We start from the raw sequence: 24,796 nt of genomic DNA on the forward strand, positions 1-24,796 counted from the left end.
CAGGAAAAATACATTTTCTGTGAAATGAGGTTCACATTATATCATGTATTTTTATGTATTTGCAGTTTAATTTGTGTGTGTTAATAAATTTATCAGTGACAAAGTGTATCATTTACAGTATGCAGCATATATATTACTTATAACATATATATATATATATATATATATATCCAGTACTGAACAAAATGCTGTCATTCTTTACTGTTTTCATGTATATAATAGTAATAGTAGCGCTCAAATGTAGAACAGAGGCTAACCTACATAATGAAAAGATTGTAAATGTTATCATTAACAGGAACAAAACGTTACATCTGAGGAACCAAGACTTTCGGTCATTATAAGAGTTGTGAACTGTATGGCCACTTGCCCTATATGAGTTTACACTGTTTACTCTTCAAGACAGGAAGTCATCGTGCAGAGTTTGCCAGCCCATGCCCCAACTTGCAGGGAAAGTCCATTGTTAAAAGGATGTTTGTAATAGCAGTGTAGAGTCTTTGGGGTCAGACTAATTGCAGTTTTGGGATGTCGAGAACATGGCGGTTGTTTTATTTCAGATGCATTGGGGGTTCATGGTGGTGTGAAGTTTCTCAGAAATTCACAAGGGACTTCATTGTGGTGTGTGTGTGTGTGTGTGTGCGTGTGTGCGCGCGTGCGTACGATTTACCCTAGATTCCTGCTGGCTACTAAACCATTTTAAATGTGGCACATCAGTGTAACCAGTGGTTGCATTTCATTCAGATTGCTTTAATCAGTCTCTTCATCTTCCTACAGCAACACTGTCAATTCAAAATGGTGGTTGGCCAGTCACTGTTTTTTTTTTTCTGTTTTTTTTGTGCCATGTCCTGGCATTCATCTTCTGTTGGTCCAACTGTTTTCTGTCTTGCTCAACTCTGACATCTTGTGGTCAAACTTAATAGACCATACTAACATACTGAAAAGACTTCAAAAAGCCATTAAACAGCTGAGTCAATCATTAATGTCACAGCATCTCAAACACCAACACTATGGATAAACATTCCCAATTTAATATATATATATATTAGTCTAAGAACAGATAAATCTAGCTCTCAGTTGGAATGGAAGAAAGGTAATCGTTGATGAATAAATCAAATAAAATAGATTTGTGTCCAACCAACATTACCAAAACAGCATTAGCATTAGCACTGTTTGATGTGCATGAAACATTATTTTCATTTAGTGGTTTTAAACACTTTTAAAGGTCAACATTAAGTGAACTGTTGTTTGGTCATGAAGAAACCGACTCAATGTTTTTTCTGTCTCTATGTTCAGACAGGTGAGTATGCCACAGATGAGGAAGACGAGATGAGCCCCATGTTTCCCAATGCCATCGAGGTGTTTGACCTGGCAGAGAATGAGGACATGCTCTCTCCTGTGGAGATGGACCCAGAGAAACTTGCACACAAGTTTAAGGAGGTCAGTGAAACACATGGGGAACTGGCCGCTTAGAAATCCTTCGCATGAGGTGTTCAAGCAAACCTTCCCAAACTGGCATTATGTATTTATTTTCTATATACAGAGCATATCATAATTATATATATATATATATATATATATATATATATATATATATATATACATACATACATTATGTATAATATTGTATTGACACTTATATATTATATAATATATTTCTATTATAAACTATGTAGGGATGCAGTATTGTAATTTATTGAATCAAAAGTTCAATTTTGTCTGATACAGAAATGCGATAATTAGTTTAAAGTAATAACCAATAGCCTATATTACAATTTGGCCCTTTTTGTCATTTTTATTTGATTTGATTTTTTACATTTAAGCTTTCACACTAAAGCTACAATATTGAAATGTGGCTGATATTTTGGCTTACAGACAGACAGATAGATAGATAGATAGATAGATAGATAGATTCTGATCATTTAAATAAATTGTTAATATTGGCCTATACTGATATGGTAACTGATGTATTTTGTTCATCCCTAAAATTAAGTCTTAAAGGAGCAATATGTCATATATTTACTGTATTTTCCAGTCCGGAAATTCTGTTTGTGTTTTGGCCTGTGTGTTTCTGACAACTGGCCATTCCCCAATAATATTTCGATACACCAGGTCGCCAGATTTAAAACAAGTTAGTGGAAAAACACTGCGGCTGCAGCCGGAGAAGCCAGCAATGCATCTAGCTAACATTGAGCCACATGAGCTAACATTTATCCACATGAACTGTTTTATTATTTGCGAAGAATAAAAACATTGCAAACATATACATTATCCAATCAGCTCACCTCTGTTTTCATATTTATCAAAATATGAAATCAAATGTTACATTTTAATTGATTCCATAAAGCATAGATACTGAGTTGTATCTTCATTTTTGTGTCTTCAGCTCCAGATAAAACATGCTGTGACTCAAGCTGAGATTCAGCAGCTCAAGAGAAAGGTACACTCTTCACAGATGCCACATTGAAATGTTTATATATATATAAAAATAATAAGGTAATATTTATTTTTAAAAAATCTTAGTTTACCCTTGTAATGATAAGGTGTTTTTCTCTGTCTCTTTCTGTAGCTGGCTCACTCTGAGCAGGATAAGCTGCGCTGGAGGATGGAGAGGGCTCAGTTGGAGCAGACGGTGAGGGAGAATAAGGAGCGGATGGAGAAGTTGGAGGGGTATTGGATGGAGGCTCAGAGCTTGTGCCAGGCAGTGGACGAACACCTGAAGGAGACGCAGACGCAGTACCAGGCACTGGAGCGTAAATACAGCAAAGCCAAACGCCTCATCAAAGAGTACCAGCAGAAGTGAGTGAGGGCTTTTGGGAATTGTAGTCTCTTGATTCGATAATGAATGAGGCTCAATATAAAGCTGCTTTAATGAGGAACACTAGACGAAGAGAATGTCTTGGGGTTTGTAGTTTTGGATTTAACTGTTTTGGCAGTGGCTCCTTCATGTGAGCCATGGTAAAAATGTTGGAGGATCTACAATAGTGTTATGTATGTTTCATTGCAGAGAGATTGAGTATTTAAAGAAGGAAACTGCCCAGCGCAGAGCACAAGAGGAATCAGAGGCCAGTCACAAGGTGGAGACCGAAAATCTCCAGGAGAAGGTGTGTATGTGTTTTTGGTCATGTTGTTCCATTATATTTCATCTAACTTTACATCAAATATATTAATTATTTAACGTAACAATACATAATGTTTCTTTAATTTGTCTTTGGGGGCTTGCCAAAATTGTTGGCATGTTTATAGCTAGTTACCAAAAAACAAAAGGTCTGGTTAAATGGCAAAGGCATTTAAAAGGAACTCCGTTGCCCCCTTGAGTACTAAGATTTGCTACCACCACCACAGTACTGCAAGAACATGTGTTATGTATCCACATTTTTCCTGACCAACCAGAATGATTTTGATTGCCACCAGACTGTTTTCTGGATCTGGTCTCCATAAGAAGCAATGATACTAAGCAATGCTACTAAGTAAAAAACTACTGAAACTAGCATTCTACAGAGAACAAACTTTTTAAGTGTTAGTTGGAGTAAAACATTAGTTCAAGCCAACAGTTGTTGCCAATGTCAATGCAACTGAAAGTAGTTAAAAGATATACATGTAAATAACCTTGAACCATCGCTTCATGTCATCAACACACTTCTTAAACTTTGATGGGTAAGCCACTGTCAAAAGACGGTCATCGCGACTCTGTACATCAGGGCTATTCAACTTCATCGACAAGTGGGCCAGATAGAAAAAATCTTCGGGGAATACAGGCCAAGCCAGGATATTTTGTTATCGAAAAGCTTCTATTTTTTTTTCTCCCTTTTCTCCCCAATTTGTAATGTCCAATTCCCAATGCGCTCTAAGTCCTCGTGGTGGGGAAGTTACTCGCCTCAATCCGTGTGGCGGAGGACGAATCTCATCAATCTGTGCATCTTATCACATCGCTTGTTGAGCACGTTACCATGGAGACATACCGCATGTGGAGGCTTCACGCTATTCTCCGCGGCATCCATACACAACTCACCATGCGCCCCATCGAAAGCGAGAACCACATTATAGCGACCACGAGGAGGTTACCCCATGTGACTCTACCCTCCCTAGCAACCAGACAAATTTGGTTGCTTAGGAGACCTGGCTGGAGTCCCTCAGCCCGCCCTGTATTCACTCTCGACTCCAGGGGTGGTAGTCAGCATCTTTACTCGCTGAGCTACTCAGGCCCCCCTCAAATTGAATTTCTTAACCAAATTAATGAATAAAAATGTTCTGTTTCTCCGAACTCACGTTTGTCAGTCGCCCATGATTTCAGTCCTTTCATCAAAATGACGGACAATGATTAGTTGTAGTGCAACCTCTAAAAGCATCTAACAACGCAGCACTCTTGCACGAAAACACTGTAAAATAATCAAGATGTGGTGTGGAGTCACTCTAATGCACTCTAACATAGGAGAACCATTGAGAAACAATGTGAATAGACACAAAACACTTTTGGTGTAAACAGCCCCCAAGACAACTGACAACCTCATGCGGGCCACTGAAATTTTCAAACGAGCTGGATTTGGCCCATGGGCCATTGGTTGAATAGGCCTGCTGTAAAGTGTCAGCACTATGAATCGACACATTTTTTCTATTTGGCAAATTTTACAAATGTAATTCGGCAAACAGCACTTTATCCGCTAAAAACATACACTGATGTGAGTAAACACTGGAGACCAGAAAACGAAAACAGGCTTCCATTATGAACCGTGGAAAATGTCCGCATTCAGAACAAAGGTGGACAACACTTGCAAAGCTTTACCCAAACAGTAGCATTTGCGTACTTATGCAGAGTCCGTTTCTTCCCTAACGTCCATGTGTCTTCCTCTCAGATCACTGATTTAGAATCAAAGGTAGGCACTCTGAAGAACCTGGAGCCTTCGTAAGCCTCATGCTTCGAAAAAGATGGAGAGAATGAAACGCCTTCAACCCCGCTCACTCTACCCTCCGACCACATTTTCCCTCCATGGCCTGAAACATTATGAGGGGATGTTACCAGGGACAAAGAGGAAACAAACTAACACTGTACCAGATGCCTGAGGGACGTCTACCTATCAGCCCAACAGGAGACCATTTTTATACATCCATTTAGTCATGTTTTCCTTGTCTCTTTTTAAGCGCCCTTACAAGTATTATGAGCCTCTCTGCACTCGGCAGGAATGTTGAATGGTAAATGAACACGAACTCAAACTAGAATGCTTGCAGCAGAAAACAAAACAGCGTACTTCCGGTTTTATCTCAAAGTCTTAATCGGTGGAGTATTGGAGTGAGGGGGGGTCTGTATAGCAGTGATTGACAAGAGGACTGTTTGTATATATTCTTGCATATATTTAAATATTAAAAAACGCTTTAGCAATGTGCTGGGGGGAGGAGAGGGGGGTAAGGCTGTACCTTTTCACATATATAGGCTAATAATACAGTGAAAATGATCCATTTCCATTTTTTGCATGGCAAAAAAGATGGTATCAGGTATTTTATTTTTCATTTTAAAACAACATTGGCAAACAGGGTGTGAAAAGTGTAAACTTGACATTTAGAGTTAGCATTCAGGGGCTTGTAACTTCCCATGTTTGCTTTCTGTAAAAAAGACACGTTTATGGAATTAATGGGGACTTGAGAGTAATGGTTTCTTCACTGAGAAAACATCACTCTTAAACTCCACTGCTTGAGGTTATTGGGTGCAACGCTCATGTACACTGCACAGTGTGCCTCAGTCTCACCTGTGTTCTCTGTGGCGTTACAGTTATGAGACAAAACATACATTCAGAGTAAGAATTCTGCACCAATCATAAATATGGTCTTGTTTTATTGCTCCCCAAATCCTACCGTCAACCGTCTCTACTAACACAGTCTTTTTGTGTGTTTACCCAGAGATGTATTGGTCTCCGGAGACCGCGGTAAGTGCATTCAGATCCTGGAGAATCCTAATGTTTTATGCCCATTGGCAGTCATCCTCCTCTGTCCTGCTAGATAGGGATTTATTCAGTATTATCATTTTTGTCTTCAACGTTGTTTAAATTTTATTTTTAAGTCAAACTCCTGAGAAAACTGGAATTCTGACAGCTATTGATGGAAAGTTTGAGGAGAGAATGAACTAAAAGTAAAAGCACTGTTTATTTGCATGTGCTGGTTTAGCGCTCGATTCACTAGCAGAGGAATTATGCAGATCAGGCTAGGGCTGGGTATGGATACAGATTTCCTGATTTGATCCGGATTCACAAGCTCTCGATAAGATTCGATTCCAATTCGACATAGATTCATAAGGGTATATTTCAGTTATAATGACCCTTTTGCTTACATATGAAATAAATTTTCTCCCAGCTAATACTTTTAAGTATACAAGGGACCTTCTGACTAGGTATATTCTGAAAATATAAATGTATTAATTATATTTTATTAGTTTTTCATTATTTCATTATTAGCTTTTAAAAATGAACAAATCCATGTAGTCAATCAATCAGTCAATATGATAATGCATTGCATATTATTTTTGTTACATGTTTATTGTTTAATAACATAATTTGTCATATTAACAGGTATTTACATTGATTTGTTGAACACTTAGAAACAAGTACTGTCTCTTTAAGACCACATTTCTGTGACCAGCATCTGTAAATGAGCATATGTTAACTAGTGGTGGTGAATTTTGATTCATTTTATTTACTCGATTCTTTTGATTCTGTTCACCAAAAAAGATTAATTCAGATGTGTTCCTTGACCAGATCTTCGTTACATCTTTGCTCATGCAGATGGTGCAAAATGACCATCTTTTAAGTAATTTTATTGAACCGAAAGCAGTCAACAAATCTAATTATCCTTTATTAAAATTTGTCACTGAAGGGTGTCAATGCATAATAAGCTTTTCCCCACAAATGACAACAAAACATATCTATCATATTGTGAACTGTTGAGCACGACTTTTTATCAAGCTAGACAAAAAATAATATTTCCCTAAAAATAATAATGAGTTTCAATAACGGCCGTATGTCATTGTAATGTGTGGTCATCACTCACTCCCCTGTTCTTGTTGAACGAGATTGACAAAAAAAGAAAAATAATGTAGCTCCTCCCCTCATTCATCCAGTCAGCATTCATGTATGTTGATCGCAAACGAGTTTACCAGTACTTTTAGTCCGTTCATGTTACAAATGAAATGACCGACTAGATAAATGGAATTTGCATGTCTACAAATGTGCGAAGACAGTTCAAAAAACATTTAAAAACCATAACCATTTTCATCACAAAGGTCTTATTTTCCCTGTATTTTGCAAATGCTGGGCTTAATTATTACCAAGACAAAGATAGGAAAAAAAAGTTTATGTCATTTTTACACATTCATAAATTGGGGATCATTTTTGGAGAATACCTATAAACTTGTTTTAAGTGCATTTCACCCCTGTCTCTTCTTGTTTAATGCGATTGACTCACATGCCGAACTGAACGAACAACATGCCTCCTCTCATTCAGTCGTTCAGTAGATCTTCATTCGCGGGTCATTCGCGAATGGGTTTACTAGTATATTCAGTTTGTTCACGAGTACCTCTCATCTCATTCAGACTCAAATGATCGACTAGTTTTGAGAAGGGGTATATTCGTTCAGCGGGTCAAACCAATTATATTATCCTTCACAGGGTGCACTGGAATGCTATTGGCTGGTGCTATCGTTAGTCTTTACAGGCATGAAAAGCAGCAGAATCCATTAGCTTCGAAAGGGAAAGACGTCAGTGAGCATGTTTACATACACACCAATTCTCTGATAACTCCCAAAAAACAGCTTATTGGAAAAAAAATGTAATGCAAAAAAACTTGTTTACGTTCGTTTTTTAATTATCACGTTATTCTCTGTTTTTGACGTCAAACATTGAGGAGACATACGCTCAACATGTGCAAACATTGGATAAGCCGTTACTGATAAGCTATTGTTAACGAGAGAGACTGGAATGACTCAAACTCATCTGTCCTACGTGTGATTAGAATGAAATGTTTATGTTGTTGTTTTTGATCAACAACTGACTGTAGAGAACAGAAAGGTTATTAAAAGAGACATTATTCAATGACAAATGGGTCACGTGGATCTCGTCTTTGGACACAAACAACTTTAACTCCACTGCTGGAAACTCCACCATTTTACTGCACAATCACTAGTAAGTGAAATGTAAATTTATCAGCTAGTTTCCAATATACATTTTAGTCACTAGCATGAAATTTAATTTCAAATGTGAGTCATTTCCTCACATTATAGTAGAGGGTTGCGCATAAAGGATCGATCTTGGGATTTAAGAATCTATATCATTCAAACGAAGATCGCGATGTATCTGAAAATCTATATTTTTACCCACCCCTAGCAATTGCGCCCACAAAATCTGTGCTAAACGCAATTTGCGCAGCACAATTCCTATCTTGTCGGTCAGTTCTGAGCCCTACCTGGGTATATGCCAGGTTATAATGCTTTTCTCTATCATTTGATTAATTACTACTGCTTTGATCAGTAGAAAATGTACACAAACATCTCTTTTAAATAAAATTCAGTTTACCGCCCGCTTACCTCCAGCGGTAATAGCGCAAATGTAATTAAAATAGAAAGAAGGCAAGTTTATGCAGAAAGGAATGACAATAACTTAATTTAAATACTCAAGACTCAGCACTATTTCTGCACTGGTTGCACCTGCTAAAACTGGATTGTGAACCACCAAAAGTGGCACAACCGTTTAGGGAATTTGGCCCTGAAACTTTGAGGGTATACGTCACCTTAGTTGTTGTGTCAGGACCAGCTTCAAACCCCAGAACTTGTCTCAACTTGGCATGATACCTCAACCAATTTAGAGATATTCTGCAACAATTATGCAAAAAGGTTTCACAAACAATTTACACAAATTAGTTTTTCTTGTTTCATGAATGAGGCTCATTGATTTGAGTCCAGATAAACATTCCACAATTATTGACTATTTACCTGAAAAGGTTTTAGAATTAATTCTCGAGAGAGTATTTCTTTAGCTTGATCTGAGTATTTCTTTAGCTTCTCCTCCATGTTGGTCCTCTTACAGTATGTAAATCAAAGAACATCAATATTTAGTTTGAAGTCCCATCAATTTTGTTTCAAAAGTTTCAAGACTGTGTTTTTCAAATGGAAATAATCTGAATTATGGTGCAGTGTTGAAAACCCTTGTGATTATCAGGGTTTCTTCCCTTTTCTTTCCTGAAAGTGTTTTATTGTTGTCGTAGAGATCAGCTTAGTTTTTGGCTGCTCTCAAGATTGTACATTTTCCTCATGAAAGTATTTGTTTTCTACAGATTTCTTTTAATAGTACAAGTCATCACGTATTATACATGTTTTGAAAGTGTTGAACGCTGATACCTGCATCCCGGCAACAGGATAATGTTTTAACAATAGAAAGTACAACATAGATTCAAAGACTCTTAAATATGGTATTCTGAAGGCAAGCCCGACTTCTTTTGAACATTGATCATCCTAAATTGTAATTAGCCCGAGTATGTTTGTCTCAGTTTTGTCTTCATAGTTTCCTTAGAGAATTTTTCAAGCAAGACAGTACAAGTGCTGACTGGAAAATATATTGTCTTTTTCTCTTTTTTTTTTTCAACTAACAATGGGACTATCATCTCAGTTTTGAAGATGATTATGGCTCTGAAAGCCATTTTAAAGCCAACAACAACCATTTTCTGAAAAATGCCTCCATTTTAAGGATATTGGATCCTTCAACAATGATTGATGCCATAGTAAATGTACAGTGATCTAAAAAAAAAAAATGGACCCATTTTGAGGGCTTTCTTCATTCTGGACAGTCGCACAACCATCATCTTCTGGGAACTTCACTGTCTCATTTGCTTTGTACAATTCTGAGTGTCTGTTTGCTGGAATTTATTCATTGTTTTAGCGTGCTGGCTAGTACACAACGACTTTGTGTATGGATGTCCAGATGATGGCACCGTTAAAACATGAAAACATTTAATTTCTTATCCCTGTGCGTCACACTGTAGAAACAAGAAAGTTATGGTGGAAACATATACAGATGGAACACTTTGAATCTTATCAATGCTTTTTAAATTTCACACGTTTAGCTTAGCTTAGATGCTACCTTTAATTAAACGAATTTGCTTCCATGTACAGGAAAGGACTCAGTGTTGCTGTTCTCACTTGCTGGTGTAATAGTTGGTTCCTCTTTATATTTGGTGTCTAATAGAATAACAATAGTTTGAAGTTGTTACATTGTGCTGGCGTTAAACAAGCAGCAGCTTGCTTAGCTATATTGGAGAGGGGGGAACAATTTACAAGTCAACAACATGTAATTTCATTAAAATTGAGTAATTGCTGTGCATTTGATTGAATTATGAGCACATTTGTTTGACACCTAACATAAAGCTGGAATGCCACAAACTGTATTTTATAGTTGCTTTACAAACACTTGACTCCATTTCCTCTGTACTGACTTTAGTTCCTTTTTTAGCCCTGCTATGTAAATTGCTACAACATGAACCTGAAGGTGTTCTCCATTTGAAATAAGCATCATGATGTTGAATACCCAAATATAGCACACATACATCATCCAGATGTCTATTTGACATGTGTGTTTATATAACTGGATGACATTTTTTTTGTTTTAAGGTTGTTTGCGCTGCAATATGACTATAAGACTTCAAGTATGCCTCAGATGTCAATAAGACATTCAGCAGATGTCTTTGGGATGTTTATGATTTAGAATGTTTGTTAATCAGATCTTTTTAAGATGTTTAGCAGATGTTAATCAGAATGTGATGCTTTCCAGATGAAAAGATCTATAAACAGACATCTGAGAGATGTATGCGTGCTATCTGGGTAATACTGTCATTAATAATAAATGCAGAAATATGCTAATCCTTTGGAATTTTGAATTGTTTTGGAAAGTGTGATATTTTGATATTATTTTAACGCTTAGCTCTTTAGCCTTCAAGCTGCTTCACATTTTGTATTATGACACATCTACTCTTTGGCATTGTAATCTTTTAAACATGTCATTTAATTTGATATATACTGTAATAGATATTTGTTTCGTGTATGTGTCAAACACTGTAGATTTTTTGCTCGGCTTATTTCGTGCGTGACTTCAGCAGCGTGTGAACAGGGACTGGGAACGGCATGAATTTCAGAAGGCACTTTTTACTTCATGACAAATATCAATGACTTTAAAACGGTTATAAAAATACAATATGAGTAATATAACATTAAATTGGAGGTTACCTAAAAGTCAAATAAAAAAAATACTATAAATCTCCACTTTTACTTTCAAAATGTGAAAGAATCTGAAAGTGGAGATTTAAAATAAAAAAGGACTTAAATACTGATCTGTTTCTCACCCACACCTATCATGTCGCTTCTGACGATATACATTTAACCACTATGGATTACTTCTATGCTACCTTTTTGTGATTGTTGATGCTTCAAAGGTCTGGCAAGCATGCACTTGCATTGTATGGACCTACAGAGCTGAAATATTCTTCTAAATATCTTTGTTTGTGTTCAGCAGAGGAAAAAAATAATACACATCTGGGATGGCATTAGGGTGAGTAAACTATTAAACGAGAATTAAACGTTTTGGGTGAAGTATCCCTTTAAAGATAAGTAACAAGAACTGATGAAACGCTGTTGGTCTCACCATGTAGTTTTTCCACGACGAACAAGGGGTTGTGGGCAATATTAGCCAAAAAAGCATACATGGATCCACACGAAAATTTACCTAAAATAAAAAAGACCTTATTCACGGTAACGCCATCTTTGTTTTTTGTTTTTTATTGGGAATGAAAACGAGGCTGTAAGGGATAGACTTACAATCTCTTAAATGGCACGGTATACAGCTGTATAAACCTCCTAGATCACATCTGATTTCCTCAACTCATGTTGTCTTGAGTTTCTTTATTTATTTTTGTCTACTGAATGTTCATGGAAATATGTTTATTCAATGTTTTGTCGGTGGAACGATCCAAAAACACACTTAAGATTTAAGTCTATTCCTCACAGCCACGCATGTCGTTCTCGTCAAAAATCAAAGATGGCGCTGCTGTCTTTTTTGTTTAACATACTGATTTGAGACACACTAAATCTCATCTCGCAAACTATTTAGGGCGGATGTTATGCAGTATTGCACATTGGTTACATTTACACCACAGCTGAATGTGGTCTAAAGCATTTTTATTTTTTTGTAGTGTTTTTTTTTTTGTAAGGTTGTTGACATCACATTTTAAACTTAGCCCATATTAGGCCTATATACTGGTCTGAACAGCTGATGCTCCTTAACTGACTCACATGTGCATAACAAACCCTGCTATGATCATTATTATAAACTGTATAATTAAATTAAAATTGGAATTAGCCATTTTTTTTTTAATTGAATAGGACACTTAATGCCTACATATCATTAATACTGTCACCTATATCAACAAGTGATGGAGTCTTGATAAATAATGTAGGTGCTCAAGAATGTACAATATTAATTATGAGCAAAACACCATAAAATTGAATGTATGAAGAATTGTTATCAATTATTTCAGGCACTGGAACGTAAAAGTTTTAAACCATAGCAGGCCTATATTCGTGGTAAATCAAGCACGTAAATGATGAATGTTGAGTTAGATTGATGTAAAATTCTTAATAAATCAGGCCTGGCTATTCACACATACTCATTGTACACTTTTTTCAGTGTTAACATACTAGCTCTACTTACACTTCTAAGTTACATAAAATAATGCAGAAGTGTGCGGTTTTGGATGCACATAAAATGTAACTGTACAATTATAGTAATTTATTAACATCTTTATGGCAGTGTGGTGTAGTGAGTAGAGATTTGGGCTGTAACCAAATGGTTGCAGGTTTAAAACTCATAATGGGAACCATTAGGTATCAATGTTGTGATCTTGACTGCTCAAGAGGTCCTAATAAGTCTAAACTACATACTAATAATATTCTTTGCCCAGAAAGTTTTGGTTTTATGTAATATTGAATTCATTGTCATTTTTGCACCATAGAAATGCACAACATCTTATACACACTGTTTTCAGAGGCAATCTCTCAAGTGCGCATCACAAGAGGCTTTATTTTAAATGCTTTTGATCTCATATGAACATGTCTGAGTTTCAGAGAATTGCACTGTAAACACGGACTTCTGTACAAAACCAAAACAACAAGATAATACCCGCTTTAAAAAGATCAAATAAAACAATGAGAAAACTTTAACAAAATAATAACAGTAGAATCCAACTATACCACCAACATGCTGTACAAATCATCCATTGCAGACAGACAATGCAAAAAAGAACCTATGCAACCAAAACAGAGGATATGTACAAGTCATCTGTAATGGATAACAAATGATATCAAACGGAAACAACAAAACCAGCAAATATGCTATACAATTCTTTCATCGCAAAACCTCTGACTCTGTCCGGGTTGTCGCCTTTTAAACTGTACACATACAATTTTTCTTAGATTTACAAAACAAAAATTCTTCTTGAGAGTCCATCTCATAGCTCTTACATAAAATAGAGTAATATTCATATTTATTTCCAGTATTTACATTTGTACACTGCAGCCTTAAAGGCAGTCTAATGTATGACTTCAGGAGGAGATCCTGAGAGAGTCCAATCCAAGACAAGTCATCCCGTACAGTTTTTCACCTGATCTGAGCCCATTTTGTCTTTGCTTATGGCAGTTCAAGAGAAAATTTGGGGTCAAGTAAACTGATTCTTATCCAATTACAAAATGTACTTTTCCCTTGACTTTCCTGTTTACTGTCGGCCCTTTCAACATAACACAAGGACATACTGACAAAAAGTGCCTGACTGTGTAAAGTTCTACATTTGAAACTAGGTTGGGCCACCAGGAACGATCCATATTGACAGTATAGTAGAGGTTCAAAATAAAGAAATGAGAGGTTCTGTAAATGCTTAAAAACAAGCTAAAAATACTGCATTTGGTCACTTGTTTTTGGTCTGTTATCAATCTTAAATAAGTGAAGAGTGTGACCAGGTGAGTGTCTTGTTTGGCTTCTAGTACGTAGGAGCTGGTCTTGGATTTGGGACTTGTGGACTGAAGTGGATTTGATGGCTGGGGATCCTATATTTACTTATTTATTTTTTGGTACAGAACACTAACATCTAATTAATGCAACCAAGTCGCAAAGGGTTGCAGTAAGTGCCAATGTTGGCGGTGGAGGAGGGAAGACTGAACGTCGAAGTTCAAGAGGTCAGATTGTCTGATGTTTGAGGGGGAAACACAGTCTGTGCTTCTGCCGACCCGGATGGAAAAATGTACATATTAAGCTTATACCGGTGACCCGGATGGGTGTCAGTTTGGTTCAGTCCAACTAATGGCAGTGCAATTAGGAAAGCTTTCCTTTCAGTCCTAAACAGCACAAACAAAAAAGGTGGAAGCTAAACCAAGAACCTAATGGGAGGTCATAACTAACATTGACACAGATTCACTCAAATCACAATTCACATCATGAAAAATTCTCCTTGTTCAGTCAGAGTCTGAGATGATTGACAGTCCAGCTGGGTTGGTCTGTGAAGAATAGAGAATGAAAGGTGGGTGTCTAGGTGTTATTAAAAGGATCAAGAGGGTTTTGTAGATATGGCTTGTAGGTGAGCTTGGTCCCTTCACATGTCTTTTGGCTCCATTTTGCTGGACATCTCAAATAACAGGTTCTGATTGTCGATGACCTGAAGTTGCCGAACATACGCTTTTGTCTGAAGATGAGAAGGGGACGGCTCTGCCTCCATTGCTGTGAGAGAATGAAAGAAAAACAAGAGAAATCTATTTAAAGTATTGAAAGATTTTTTTTAAATAATTTTTGATCACCATTTATCACTATTATGGTGACATTGACAGCCTATTGTCAATGTATGCCTTCAGTATATGGAAAGTCATATGAGTTTGGAATTACAGTTGCAATAATTGCATCAGTTAAGAACAGATATTTTGGCTGACCACGTGGTGGAGTGCAAGAGTTAAGATCCCACCACGCAAACGCAGTCCAGCTGACATTACTTTAGAGACACAGCATCTGTTGCTAAGCCACATTCTCAAAAAGGAAAGCGAGTAGAAAAACAGCAGAGAGAGAGAGAAAGAGAGAGAGGTAGGAAGGAAAAGCTCTTTTCAGCAGCTATGAATAGCTGCAAATTGTGGTCTCTGATCACAAGGAAAAAAACGTCACTCCGCCTCTGCATCACTTTAAACTGTCACTCAAGTTATGGTGGCAAGACGGATGCAGCTGCAAGTTAACACAGATCCAAGACCAACTTCCACTAATCTTCCCTTTACCTAAAGCACTACCAACTTTACCTTGAGTTTATTCTATCTCAGTTATATTTCATTTAAGTATCGATTAAGTCTCAGATGTTTCTCCTAAAATTTCTTAGACTGAAATTCCTAATAAGTTGAGTCTACTAAATTAATTGAGTAAACTCATTCCTTCATTTGAATTGAGTAATGGTCTCTCAAAAACGTGTGTAATTAAGTTCACTTAATTTTAAGTTCATATAGAATGAACTAAGTCAATCATTTACATTTATGCATTTGGCAGATGCTTTTATCCAAAGCGACTTACAGTGCACTTATTACAGGGACAATCCCCCCGGAGCAACCTGGAGTTAAGTGCCTTGCTCAAGGACACAATGGTGGTGGCTGTGGGGATTGAACAGCGACCTTCTGATTAACAGTTATGTGCTTAGACCACTACACCACCACCACTCCACCGAATGGTGGACCAACTCAATCAAGTAGGCTTAACTCAAATTTGCTATCTAAATATTGTTGTCTCTACTTAATTGTATTTGAAATGAATCACATTTAGGTCATGCAATAGTCAATGGATTTTTAAGATAAATAAGTTCAAGGAACATAGATATTGGAATTATGAGCCAAGTTATTTTTAATGAAGACAAATACATTTTCCCAGAAATGACAAATGAGACAACTGTTGACATTCAGTAAGAGTATAAAGCTATCAAGTGCTACATAATGAATTTCAAGTGCTTTGTTTAGATCATTTGGTACTGGTATAATTTGATGACGAATGTTCATAATGAAATCTTTGAATTTTAATTGCAGATTTAGTATTTTAGCCAATTCGGCAACAGTTTGAGACATTGTTACGATCTCTTCTGAAACTTTGGGGGAGACACATCAAATTGGATTACCAGAGTATTTTTATCAGGAGAAAAATGTAAGTGCCGGAAACTTCAGCAAAGGTACAGAGCTATGAAATGAATGTGGATAGCTCTCAGTTTGCTCTAAATTTAATCTCATTGCAGTTTAAGAGAAACAATTGAGAATTTAAAGAGGTTGGTCACTGAGCATGTTTACATGTACAATAATACAATATGCGCAAATCCAACAATGCAAGAAAAACGTGTTTACGTGAGATTTAAAATCATCAGATTATTCTTTGCTTTTGACGTGAAAACATCAAACAGGCGTACGCACAACACTTGCGTAAACTGGATAAGCCGGTAAGAATGCTGATAAAAGTTTTTACATGCAACATGAAATTGGGGAAATCAGCAAAAATCTACTAAAAAAAAACGCTTTTGATTTCAACCGATAAAGGAACACCGATACTGCCGCTTACATGACACGTAGTCGGCATATTAAAGGTTTCCTCTAATTGTGAAACTCTTTCAACACTGAGGGCATGTGAAAGGCTTCTCTCAAGTGTGAAGTCAGTGTTATAATCGGTGTAAGATCATGCATGTAAATGCGCTCATTGGTGATTTTTCTTTCCGATGGGTAGAAACTAGAAAATGAATCACAAAGCTGGTCTGGGATCAGTGTTCCAGCTTTGAGGTGCGGCATCCTTCCTTCAACTCTTTGACAGGATGAGCGCATTAGAGACAATTACAGAGACATTAAGTCTAACATCTGAGCCTCTCTTCCAAAGTTCATCCCCACTATCAGGGAAATGGTAGGAGCCGTGCATGGCCTTAGAAATGTCAATGGCTGCAATTTGTCCATTTAAATGGATGCCCTCTGGCCTGTGTACATCACTAAATGAGCCTTAGCGACCCTATAGAAATCTCATCGCAAGACAGAATGTCACGTAACACGAGCACAAAACGACAGTCTGACAAACGTATGCGATAAGCATCATATCAGAATGTTTAGAAAATGCTACGAAAACAATCATGGCCGGCTATTTTCAAAGTATCTAAACGAAAAGAAAATTATCATTTTAAAAAGGCTACTTCTACGCACCAGACTGAAAAAGTGCAGTGTGCTTTACTGAGCATCAATCCCTCTAATGGAAATGGATGAGGGCAAGCCACTCAGGTAGATGGAGGGAGAATGAGCCCTGATAATTACAGCTCTCATTCAGAGGTAGTAAAATAAGTGCCCTGATGCACTGAGACCTGCTGCTTTACTTCAATAGGCCGACATTACATTGTCTGACAAACAGGAGATACAGCAGAGCGACTACATAAAAGAACAAAAAGGCTGAATAAATTATAAAATAATAGCCCAAAGGGGGTTATTTTCTAAGCAAGTCATTTCAAAACCAAAGCATATTATAGCAAAGCAATACTGTTCTTAAAATACATATGCAGAATATTAGGAACAGCTAAAAATACATGAGTTTGAATCTGAAAACATGAACATTTTCTTATCGCGTTTCCCCCATTTCACCCTATCTTTGTATCTCCATGTGTCCATCCACTAAAAAGGCTGAAAATAAAATAAACTGATGGGATAATTGTGGATGGAGAACATACTTTATGGAGAAAAGTTTCTGCATTCCAAACATCTCATTTAAATCTCTTTAATAAATCATCTCTAAAGCCATTATCACTACTGCATTCATTTGTTTTTGTGTTTATAATTTGATGATCATAGAAACAGGGTAGAAAATGATCACGATAATGGCAAAATTATGCATGGCAACCTCAAAACAAACATCACCATGGAGAGGAAGTGAATGGGAAATATTTAGCAGGATGTGATGGTGCAGAGTCTCTTAAGGCAAGGCAGGCAATGCAGAAGATGAATCCATAGTTGCGTAGGTGCGAACCGAGTCATGGCTTTTTAACTTTGCACAACATCAAGGTTGCCATGGAAACCATGTTTTGTTTGCATGATCTATGTAATCTAGACTCCAAGGCACAACACACTGAAACCAAAAGCCACAAATAAATGTAGAGTGTTTTTTTTTCTTACTGATCAAAGACCAATTTCAAGAACATCAAGTCATGTTGTTAACCCCTATTAAAAGGATCAGCATATGTTTTGGATGCTGTTCTCCAGCATGGGATGCTGGTATGCTGGTGTTCCTTGGTCAACTAGCTTCATCGAAATGAACATTTGTTTATGCTGGTGAACAACATGACCACCAGATAGACCAGCACCAAACAAGCATAAACCAGCTTGGACCAACATGGAAATTCATGCTGGTCTAAGAAGATCTTTCCAGCAGGGAAACCCCAAAAACTGGTCTAAGACCAAAACAAAAGCCCAGCTAATGTCAGTACAAAGACCAATCATGAATAAGTTATTGCATGTTTACAGAAAAATAACAGCAGTAGTAGTAAAGACTGTTTGTCTTTGAGCATAAATGTTTTGAAGCACTCCCCAGCTTTAGCATGTGTTTGTGTATACACATGCTGGCTGGCTGTGTGTGTGTGTGTGTGTGTGTGTGTGTGTGTGTTCTGAGGTGGTTCAAAGTGGTCCCCGAGGGCTGTTCTGTCCTAAACAGACGGGCTGTGGCAGGGTGGAGCAGCACTCTCTTGGAGCTAACACACCCAGGCAGGTGTGTGTGTGTGCGCGTGTGCGTGTGCGTGAGGGGGTAGGTATGACGTTAGGTGGAGACATGCTCTAGTTTTGCACTAATCGTTTTTGGCAGACCACTATCTTGTCTGTCTATGGGTTTACATGCGGGCTGGTGTGTGTATGTGACTGAATGTCTGTGTATGTGTGTGTATGGAGATGCATACCTAGCTGAGAGCTCCTATACCGCCTGATGCTTCGAACCATCTCGGCCACTTTGTGCTGAGGAAGGGAGAGAGAAAGAGATATTTGAATGACACACACTTCATTAATGGTGTACAGTAACAAAATAATGTACCTTCAGTTACTAATTAGTAGGCATGTCATAAAATATCGCTAATATATATATATATATATTGATTATTGATCGGCACATTATATTATTGATAGATTTTTGAGGCATCAGTATATTAACATTAGTCGACATTTCAATTAGAAGCCTTAATTTGCGTCCTTTCCGATTCGTTCTGTTGGGCTTCTGTTTATTGTCTGGCGTAATAGCATTCGGAGACCACAAGGGGGAGATTTAACATTTACTTAAGCAGGTCGCAAGGCACAGGTATCACAACATGGATGAGTATTTTAGTGCTAGCACAGGATACATACACACAAAAGTTACAAAGGTTTTTGTACTTCAAGAAAAAAGTGACGTTGATGAGTTTGCAGGTTAGTGTATAAAACTGGTTTAACTGCGCAAACTAAATCATTAGAAATCATTATGCAATTTCTCTGTATGTTGCTTTGAAGGGGTTTCATTCACGCTGTCAAACCACAAAAAGACATACTTGTAACTGAATATACATTGTGTAGGCTATATGAAAGATGCATATGCACAATATATCATTCAGTGATGGCTAGATCATTTTTGCCCTTTGATAATGATTTGGGTCCAATTTAATGGAAAACTATATGAGTTGTGCTCCGTGGCACTGCAGATTTTATTAGCAGCCTCCAGAGATGGCAAGCCTTCATAGAAAATAATTGTTTCGAATTATAGAACGCGCCATGTTGTTGGCTAAATGCATCCGGTGTGCGTCCCCCTTTAATTTACACTTCCGCTCATACTTATTATTATCATTATTATTATTAGCTTTATATAAAAACAATAGAAGTCTATTGTATGTCCTTATTTAGCTAGGTAAGTGTGTGTGCATGTGTGAGCAGATCATTACTTCCTTAATATGTGCCAACTCACCATCTTTTCGAAATTTACCAGTTCCCCATGGAAAGTCTTACAGCTCTCATGGAGGAAGGTCAGATCTGCAGAGAGAGAGAGCGAGAGAGTGAGAGTGAATGCATAATAAAGGGAACAGTTATGTAATGACATGTCATCATGCCATCATTTGTTCAGCCAGACATCTTCTTTATTGCAGAGCTGAGCTGAAGCTTGACATTCCCACACAAAAATAAAGAAAGAGAGAGGAGGAGAAGTGAACAGTCATAACGTCTTGATCAGAGATCTGTCTATGCCTGGGCTCTGTCTCTCTGGTGGAAGAGAGAGAAAGGGAGGAAAGAGGAGTGGAAGGAGTATCATTGAAGAAAAGAAGAATGTTTAGGTTACATTTAGGAGAAATATGCTGAATTAAGCTGATGGTGTGTGATTGTGGAACATGAACTCTTTTGACTTCAAATGTTATTGTATTAATATTATTTGATTTGTTTTAATATTGTATATTATATTTTTAATTGTTGTCATTTAGAGGTATTTTATTATATAAATTGTGTGTATACACTGTACAGTATGTGTGTCTAGTAAATGCATATGAATGAAATGTTACTAATTCTTTAGTATTAATAGTACTAATATATTTGTTTCTACCATGCTGATAAAGCAACTTGGATTTTGAGGGGGTATGGGGGTGCATCCCGGTTAACCTCCTGACCTGCCTCTCTGAAGCCTTCGTCAAACAAACAACCAAAACATTAAAAATGCAACACGCATCACATTGCGCCCTGCCATTACAAATAAAAAAATATTCCCAAACAACATAACTCTGTTTTCAAGGTCACAACTTTAGTCACTAAACTCTGAAATGGGAACCCATAATTTAGTTGATTTTTTTTTAACATATTTGAGAGTATAATTTTAAATTTATGATGCAGATTATACATGGCTACTACCCTCAGGCATACAGGATGATTAGAATAATCTATTTCATTGGAGAATGTGCCAAAAGTACAGTATTCATATGCACAACTTTGAAAGGACTTTGCATTTTCAGGTCAGAGCACATTTCTTGACAAAAACACCCTTTGTCTTCTTATAACACCATTCCAACATCTTTATCCCAGCAGTTTCAGTCCAATTTACAGGGTAGCAGCTCTCATAATGGACAGGAGTCTCAAGACATTGCAATGTCTGAAAACTGGTGACTTCATTTGGATAAGTGGTGAAACATCTTTAATAATGAACAGATGCTCTTCAATAAGATTTGACCTGACATTCCTGAAAGTTTGGAGATAAAAAAACATAATTTTGGGTAATCGTGTTTGCACTTGTAAGCTCTGGTCACATACTGCAACTTTGGGCAATATTGTCAGTAATCCTTGTTCCACAAGTGTACAGAAATGTGCATATTACAGAAAATAGCACGTATACTGCATACTGAATTTATTTCAAATTTAAAAAAAATAAAAAATTCTTTGATAGCAATTTCAAACAGCAATAATTAAAGCACAACTGCAACACAAATATAGGCAACACTGGCAGAAATAGCTGTTACTTATGTTTCTTTGATATGGTGCAATGTTCTATTATCAGTACCACCGCTAACTACATGCATACTACGCAGTCCCAGTAGGGCAACCACTCCCTAGGAGGGCACCAGAACGTCCACCAGCCACCCTTACTCGCTTTTTTCAGTCTAGAGCAGAATACTGTCATTCTACAACCTGAGCTTCTTATGCTGGACCTTACTCATGTCGGATTCATTAAAGATCATTATTTTGAGCCCATTTTTAATGATTCAAGAGAAAGATTCAAATACATTTTTGGTTTGTAAATCTTAGCCAGCCACCACTTTTGCTACAAAAAAGAGCATGTAAAACGCATAAAGGGACTTCTGGGAACACAAAGTTCACTCGAGGGAACCGTATGTAAACTGATATGCTAAACTAAACTTCCCAACGCTACTACACGCCATACATCCTTCTATAGCACAAATCTACAGCCTATATTTCTACTTATTCTAAGGTCTATTTCAGACAGTAATACAGAGCACTGCTCAGCTAAGAGTTTGATGCTCAACTGATCCTGACAGGGTTGAGTCATGAGCACTTACAGGGAAGGAGACAGACACTAGAAAGACACTACAGACATGAGAGAGAGAGAGAGAGAGAGAGAGGACAGACAGGATGGAGAATAGAACAGATGCTTATTTAAGGATGCATGTATGTGTTTGCGTGTGGGTGTACATGCATTGATGAGCAGACAGTGGAGGTAAAGGTGTGTGTGCAAGTACAAGGAGGAAAGTATAAAAAATCAGACGAGTCAAAGGGAACCCCTTTGAGAAATACTTTGGACACACACATTCTTATACTATAGATTTTATCACGTGGCTTGTTGAGTGCGTTACAGCAGAGACATAGCGCACGTGGAGGCCCACGCTATTCTCCGCGGCATCCACGCACAACTCAACACGTGCCCCACCGAGAGCGAGAACCACATTATAGCGACCACGAGGAGGTTACCAAGTGACTCTACCCTCCCTAGCAACCAGGCTAATTTGGTTGCTTACGAGACCTGGCTGGAGTCACACAGCACGCCCTGGATTCAAACGTGTGACTTCAAGGGGATAATTCACCATTGTTGATAGTTCATTGTTGCACAGAAAGTCAACATGATACAGTATTTATTTATATGAATATACTATCTGTCACTTTAATGCGCTAATTTAGAGTGATTAATTATATAAAACATAATGCTTAAAAAAAAATAATGCACTAAAACATGCCACATGTAAATTCTGTAATTAAAGTACGTATTTCCTGCCATCTGAGCAATTCAATATTGAAGTATATATAATTTTGTGATTTTACGAGCCGGATCAGCAGGGGGCAGTCAGCACACCTTAGCCTTAACCTTACAAGCGGCGCAGCCGCAGAATGAGAGTCGGTCACACAGGACGTGTTCTTGAAAGCTGGACGAAGCACAACAGATGCAGGGATCTTGAGAAAAGTTTAAACTATGTTTAACTTGACACAGTGTCCAAAAAACTCTTTTTGCCTTTTGGACAGACCTGTCAAAAAGCAAACAATAGTATGTTGACTTCTAAAGCCTCTTTATGTATTGTCTAATAAATGCTTAACTGGTCTGCCACCACAATAATACAATATATTTCAATCTGAATATTTGAAGTATTAAAATCATTTTGTATATTATTTTTTATTTTAATTATTAAATTTTTTTGACAGTGCTAGTAAATATGAGCAAAACGTTTTGTGTGAGGGTTAAGTTAAGTGATTAACTTAACCCTCACAGGGTTAAAAAAAATGTATTAGCTCAGCATAAAAACGTGTGTGTGTGTGTGTGTGTGTGTGTGTGTGTATCACTAATTCGCACAGTACATATGTATGTTAATCAGTGGTATATGTTGGACGCCACAGGGGTTCTGCAGTCCTCTGTATACAGAAGCTGCAGAACAGAGGGGTGTTAATTAACCAGGCGGAGCCTTTCAAACTGACTTTCAATCAGACAGCACAGAGGCAGCCACGGCAGGAAGGGACTTTATAGGAACACATATGGACAACAGCTGGGGGAGAAACTGAAACCACTCTGTAGTGCTACTGTAATGTGTGCGTGTCAGAGGGAGGGGGGTCTCACCCTTTAGCAGCAGTGGAGTGAAGGGTATTAGTGGAGCTCTCAGGCTGGCTAGAAGGTCTCTGTATGACTTGTGGTTCCTGGATGGGTCCTGCATCAAACACAAAAATTATCATTATAAATATGAAAATTGTTCGATATTATTAAACTAGAATGTTAATAGGAAAAATGCACATATGTTGCTCTTTCATAGTTCAGGAGACTCAGTGGAGTTCTCAGCTATGTCTCATTTAAGTATCAATTTTGAAATGTTTCTGCACATTTATTTAGGAGACATAAAAACAGAAACAAATGAGACAGTTGTTGGCATGCAGTAAGAGTGTAGAGCGTAGAGTATAATTCATGTGGATTGCACAGCTCAGCTCATTTGGTGTTGGAATAATCCACTAAGAGATGTTTTATAGTTCATCTCAACATTTCTGAATTTTGATGGCTGACTTTGAGGATTTGAGATTTCTTCTGATAATCTAAATGAGAAACATGCAAAATTACTGGTGTCTTTTTCTCAGGTGAAAAATCTGTGAAGCAGGAGACTTAAAGGAATATTCCGGGTTCAATTCAAGTTAAGCTCAATCAACAGCATTTGTGGCATAATATTGTTTACCATAAAAATTATTTTGACTTGCCCCTCCTTTTCTTTAAAAAAAGCAAAAATCTGGGTTACAGTGAAGCACTTACAATGGAAGTGAATGGGACCAATTTGTAAACATTACAATAGTCACTATTTCAGAAGTATAACCACAAGACAAACATTATGCATGTTACCATGATTTTAGCATGAAAAAAAAATCGCTTACTAACCTATTCTGTGTAAAGTTATTGCCAATTTGACAACTTTGTTTCCATGACGACGTAACGTCAGGTTTTAACAGAAGAATTCATGTAAGTGCTTTTATAATATTATAACATTTCACATTTCTGCCTTTTAAACCCTCTAAAAATGAGTCCCATTCACATCCATTGTAAGTGCCCCACTGGAACCTTCATTTTTGCTTATTTTAAAGAGAAGGATAGACAAGTCAAAATTATTATTATTTTTTATTTTGTTTGTGAGCAACATTATGCTACATATGGTTAACTTATATTGAAAAATAAATTCTCCATTTGGTCTCTATTTAATCTCACTGTTGTCTAAGGGAAACGATTGAGATATGAAAGAG

The 24,796-nt window shown here is 37.3% G+C and overlaps 2 protein-coding genes across 3 annotated transcripts in view; one reads left to right on the plus strand and one right to left on the minus strand.

Annotated features, from left to right (window-relative positions):
* LOC127652968 (neurabin-2-like) overlaps positions 1–12,118 on the plus strand; it is a 76,331-nt gene extending 64,213 nt beyond the window's left edge. For both annotated transcript variants that reach the window (XM_052139421.1, XM_052139422.1), the window contains exons 7-11: positions 1,291–1,434; positions 2,381–2,434; positions 2,564–2,793; positions 3,002–3,098; positions 4,848–12,118. In XM_052139421.1, coding sequence (XP_051995381.1) covers positions 1,291–1,434; positions 2,381–2,434; positions 2,564–2,793; positions 3,002–3,098; positions 4,848–4,901 — 579 coding nt within the window. In that variant the 3' untranslated portion in view covers positions 4,902–12,118. The remainder of the gene's footprint in view (positions 1–1,290; positions 1,435–2,380; positions 2,435–2,563; positions 2,794–3,001; positions 3,099–4,847) is intronic.
* Positions 12,119–13,064: 946 nt separating this feature from the next.
* Positions 13,065–24,796, minus strand: part of LOC127653003 (rap guanine nucleotide exchange factor-like 1) — a 55,734-nt gene continuing 44,002 nt past the window's right edge. The window contains exons 12-15 of the mRNA XM_052139476.1: positions 23,640–23,727; positions 20,013–20,077; positions 18,985–19,039; positions 13,065–14,783 (exon numbers count right to left, since the gene is read on the minus strand). Coding sequence (XP_051995436.1) covers positions 14,659–14,783; positions 18,985–19,039; positions 20,013–20,077; positions 23,640–23,727 — 333 coding nt within the window. The 3' untranslated portion in view covers positions 13,065–14,658. The remainder of the gene's footprint in view (positions 14,784–18,984; positions 19,040–20,012; positions 20,078–23,639; positions 23,728–24,796) is intronic.

This window comes from Xyrauchen texanus, chromosome 12 (assembly GCF_025860055.1).
Source record: "Xyrauchen texanus isolate HMW12.3.18 chromosome 12, RBS_HiC_50CHRs, whole genome shotgun sequence".
Lineage (NCBI taxonomy): Eukaryota > Metazoa > Chordata > Actinopteri > Cypriniformes > Catostomidae > Xyrauchen > Xyrauchen texanus.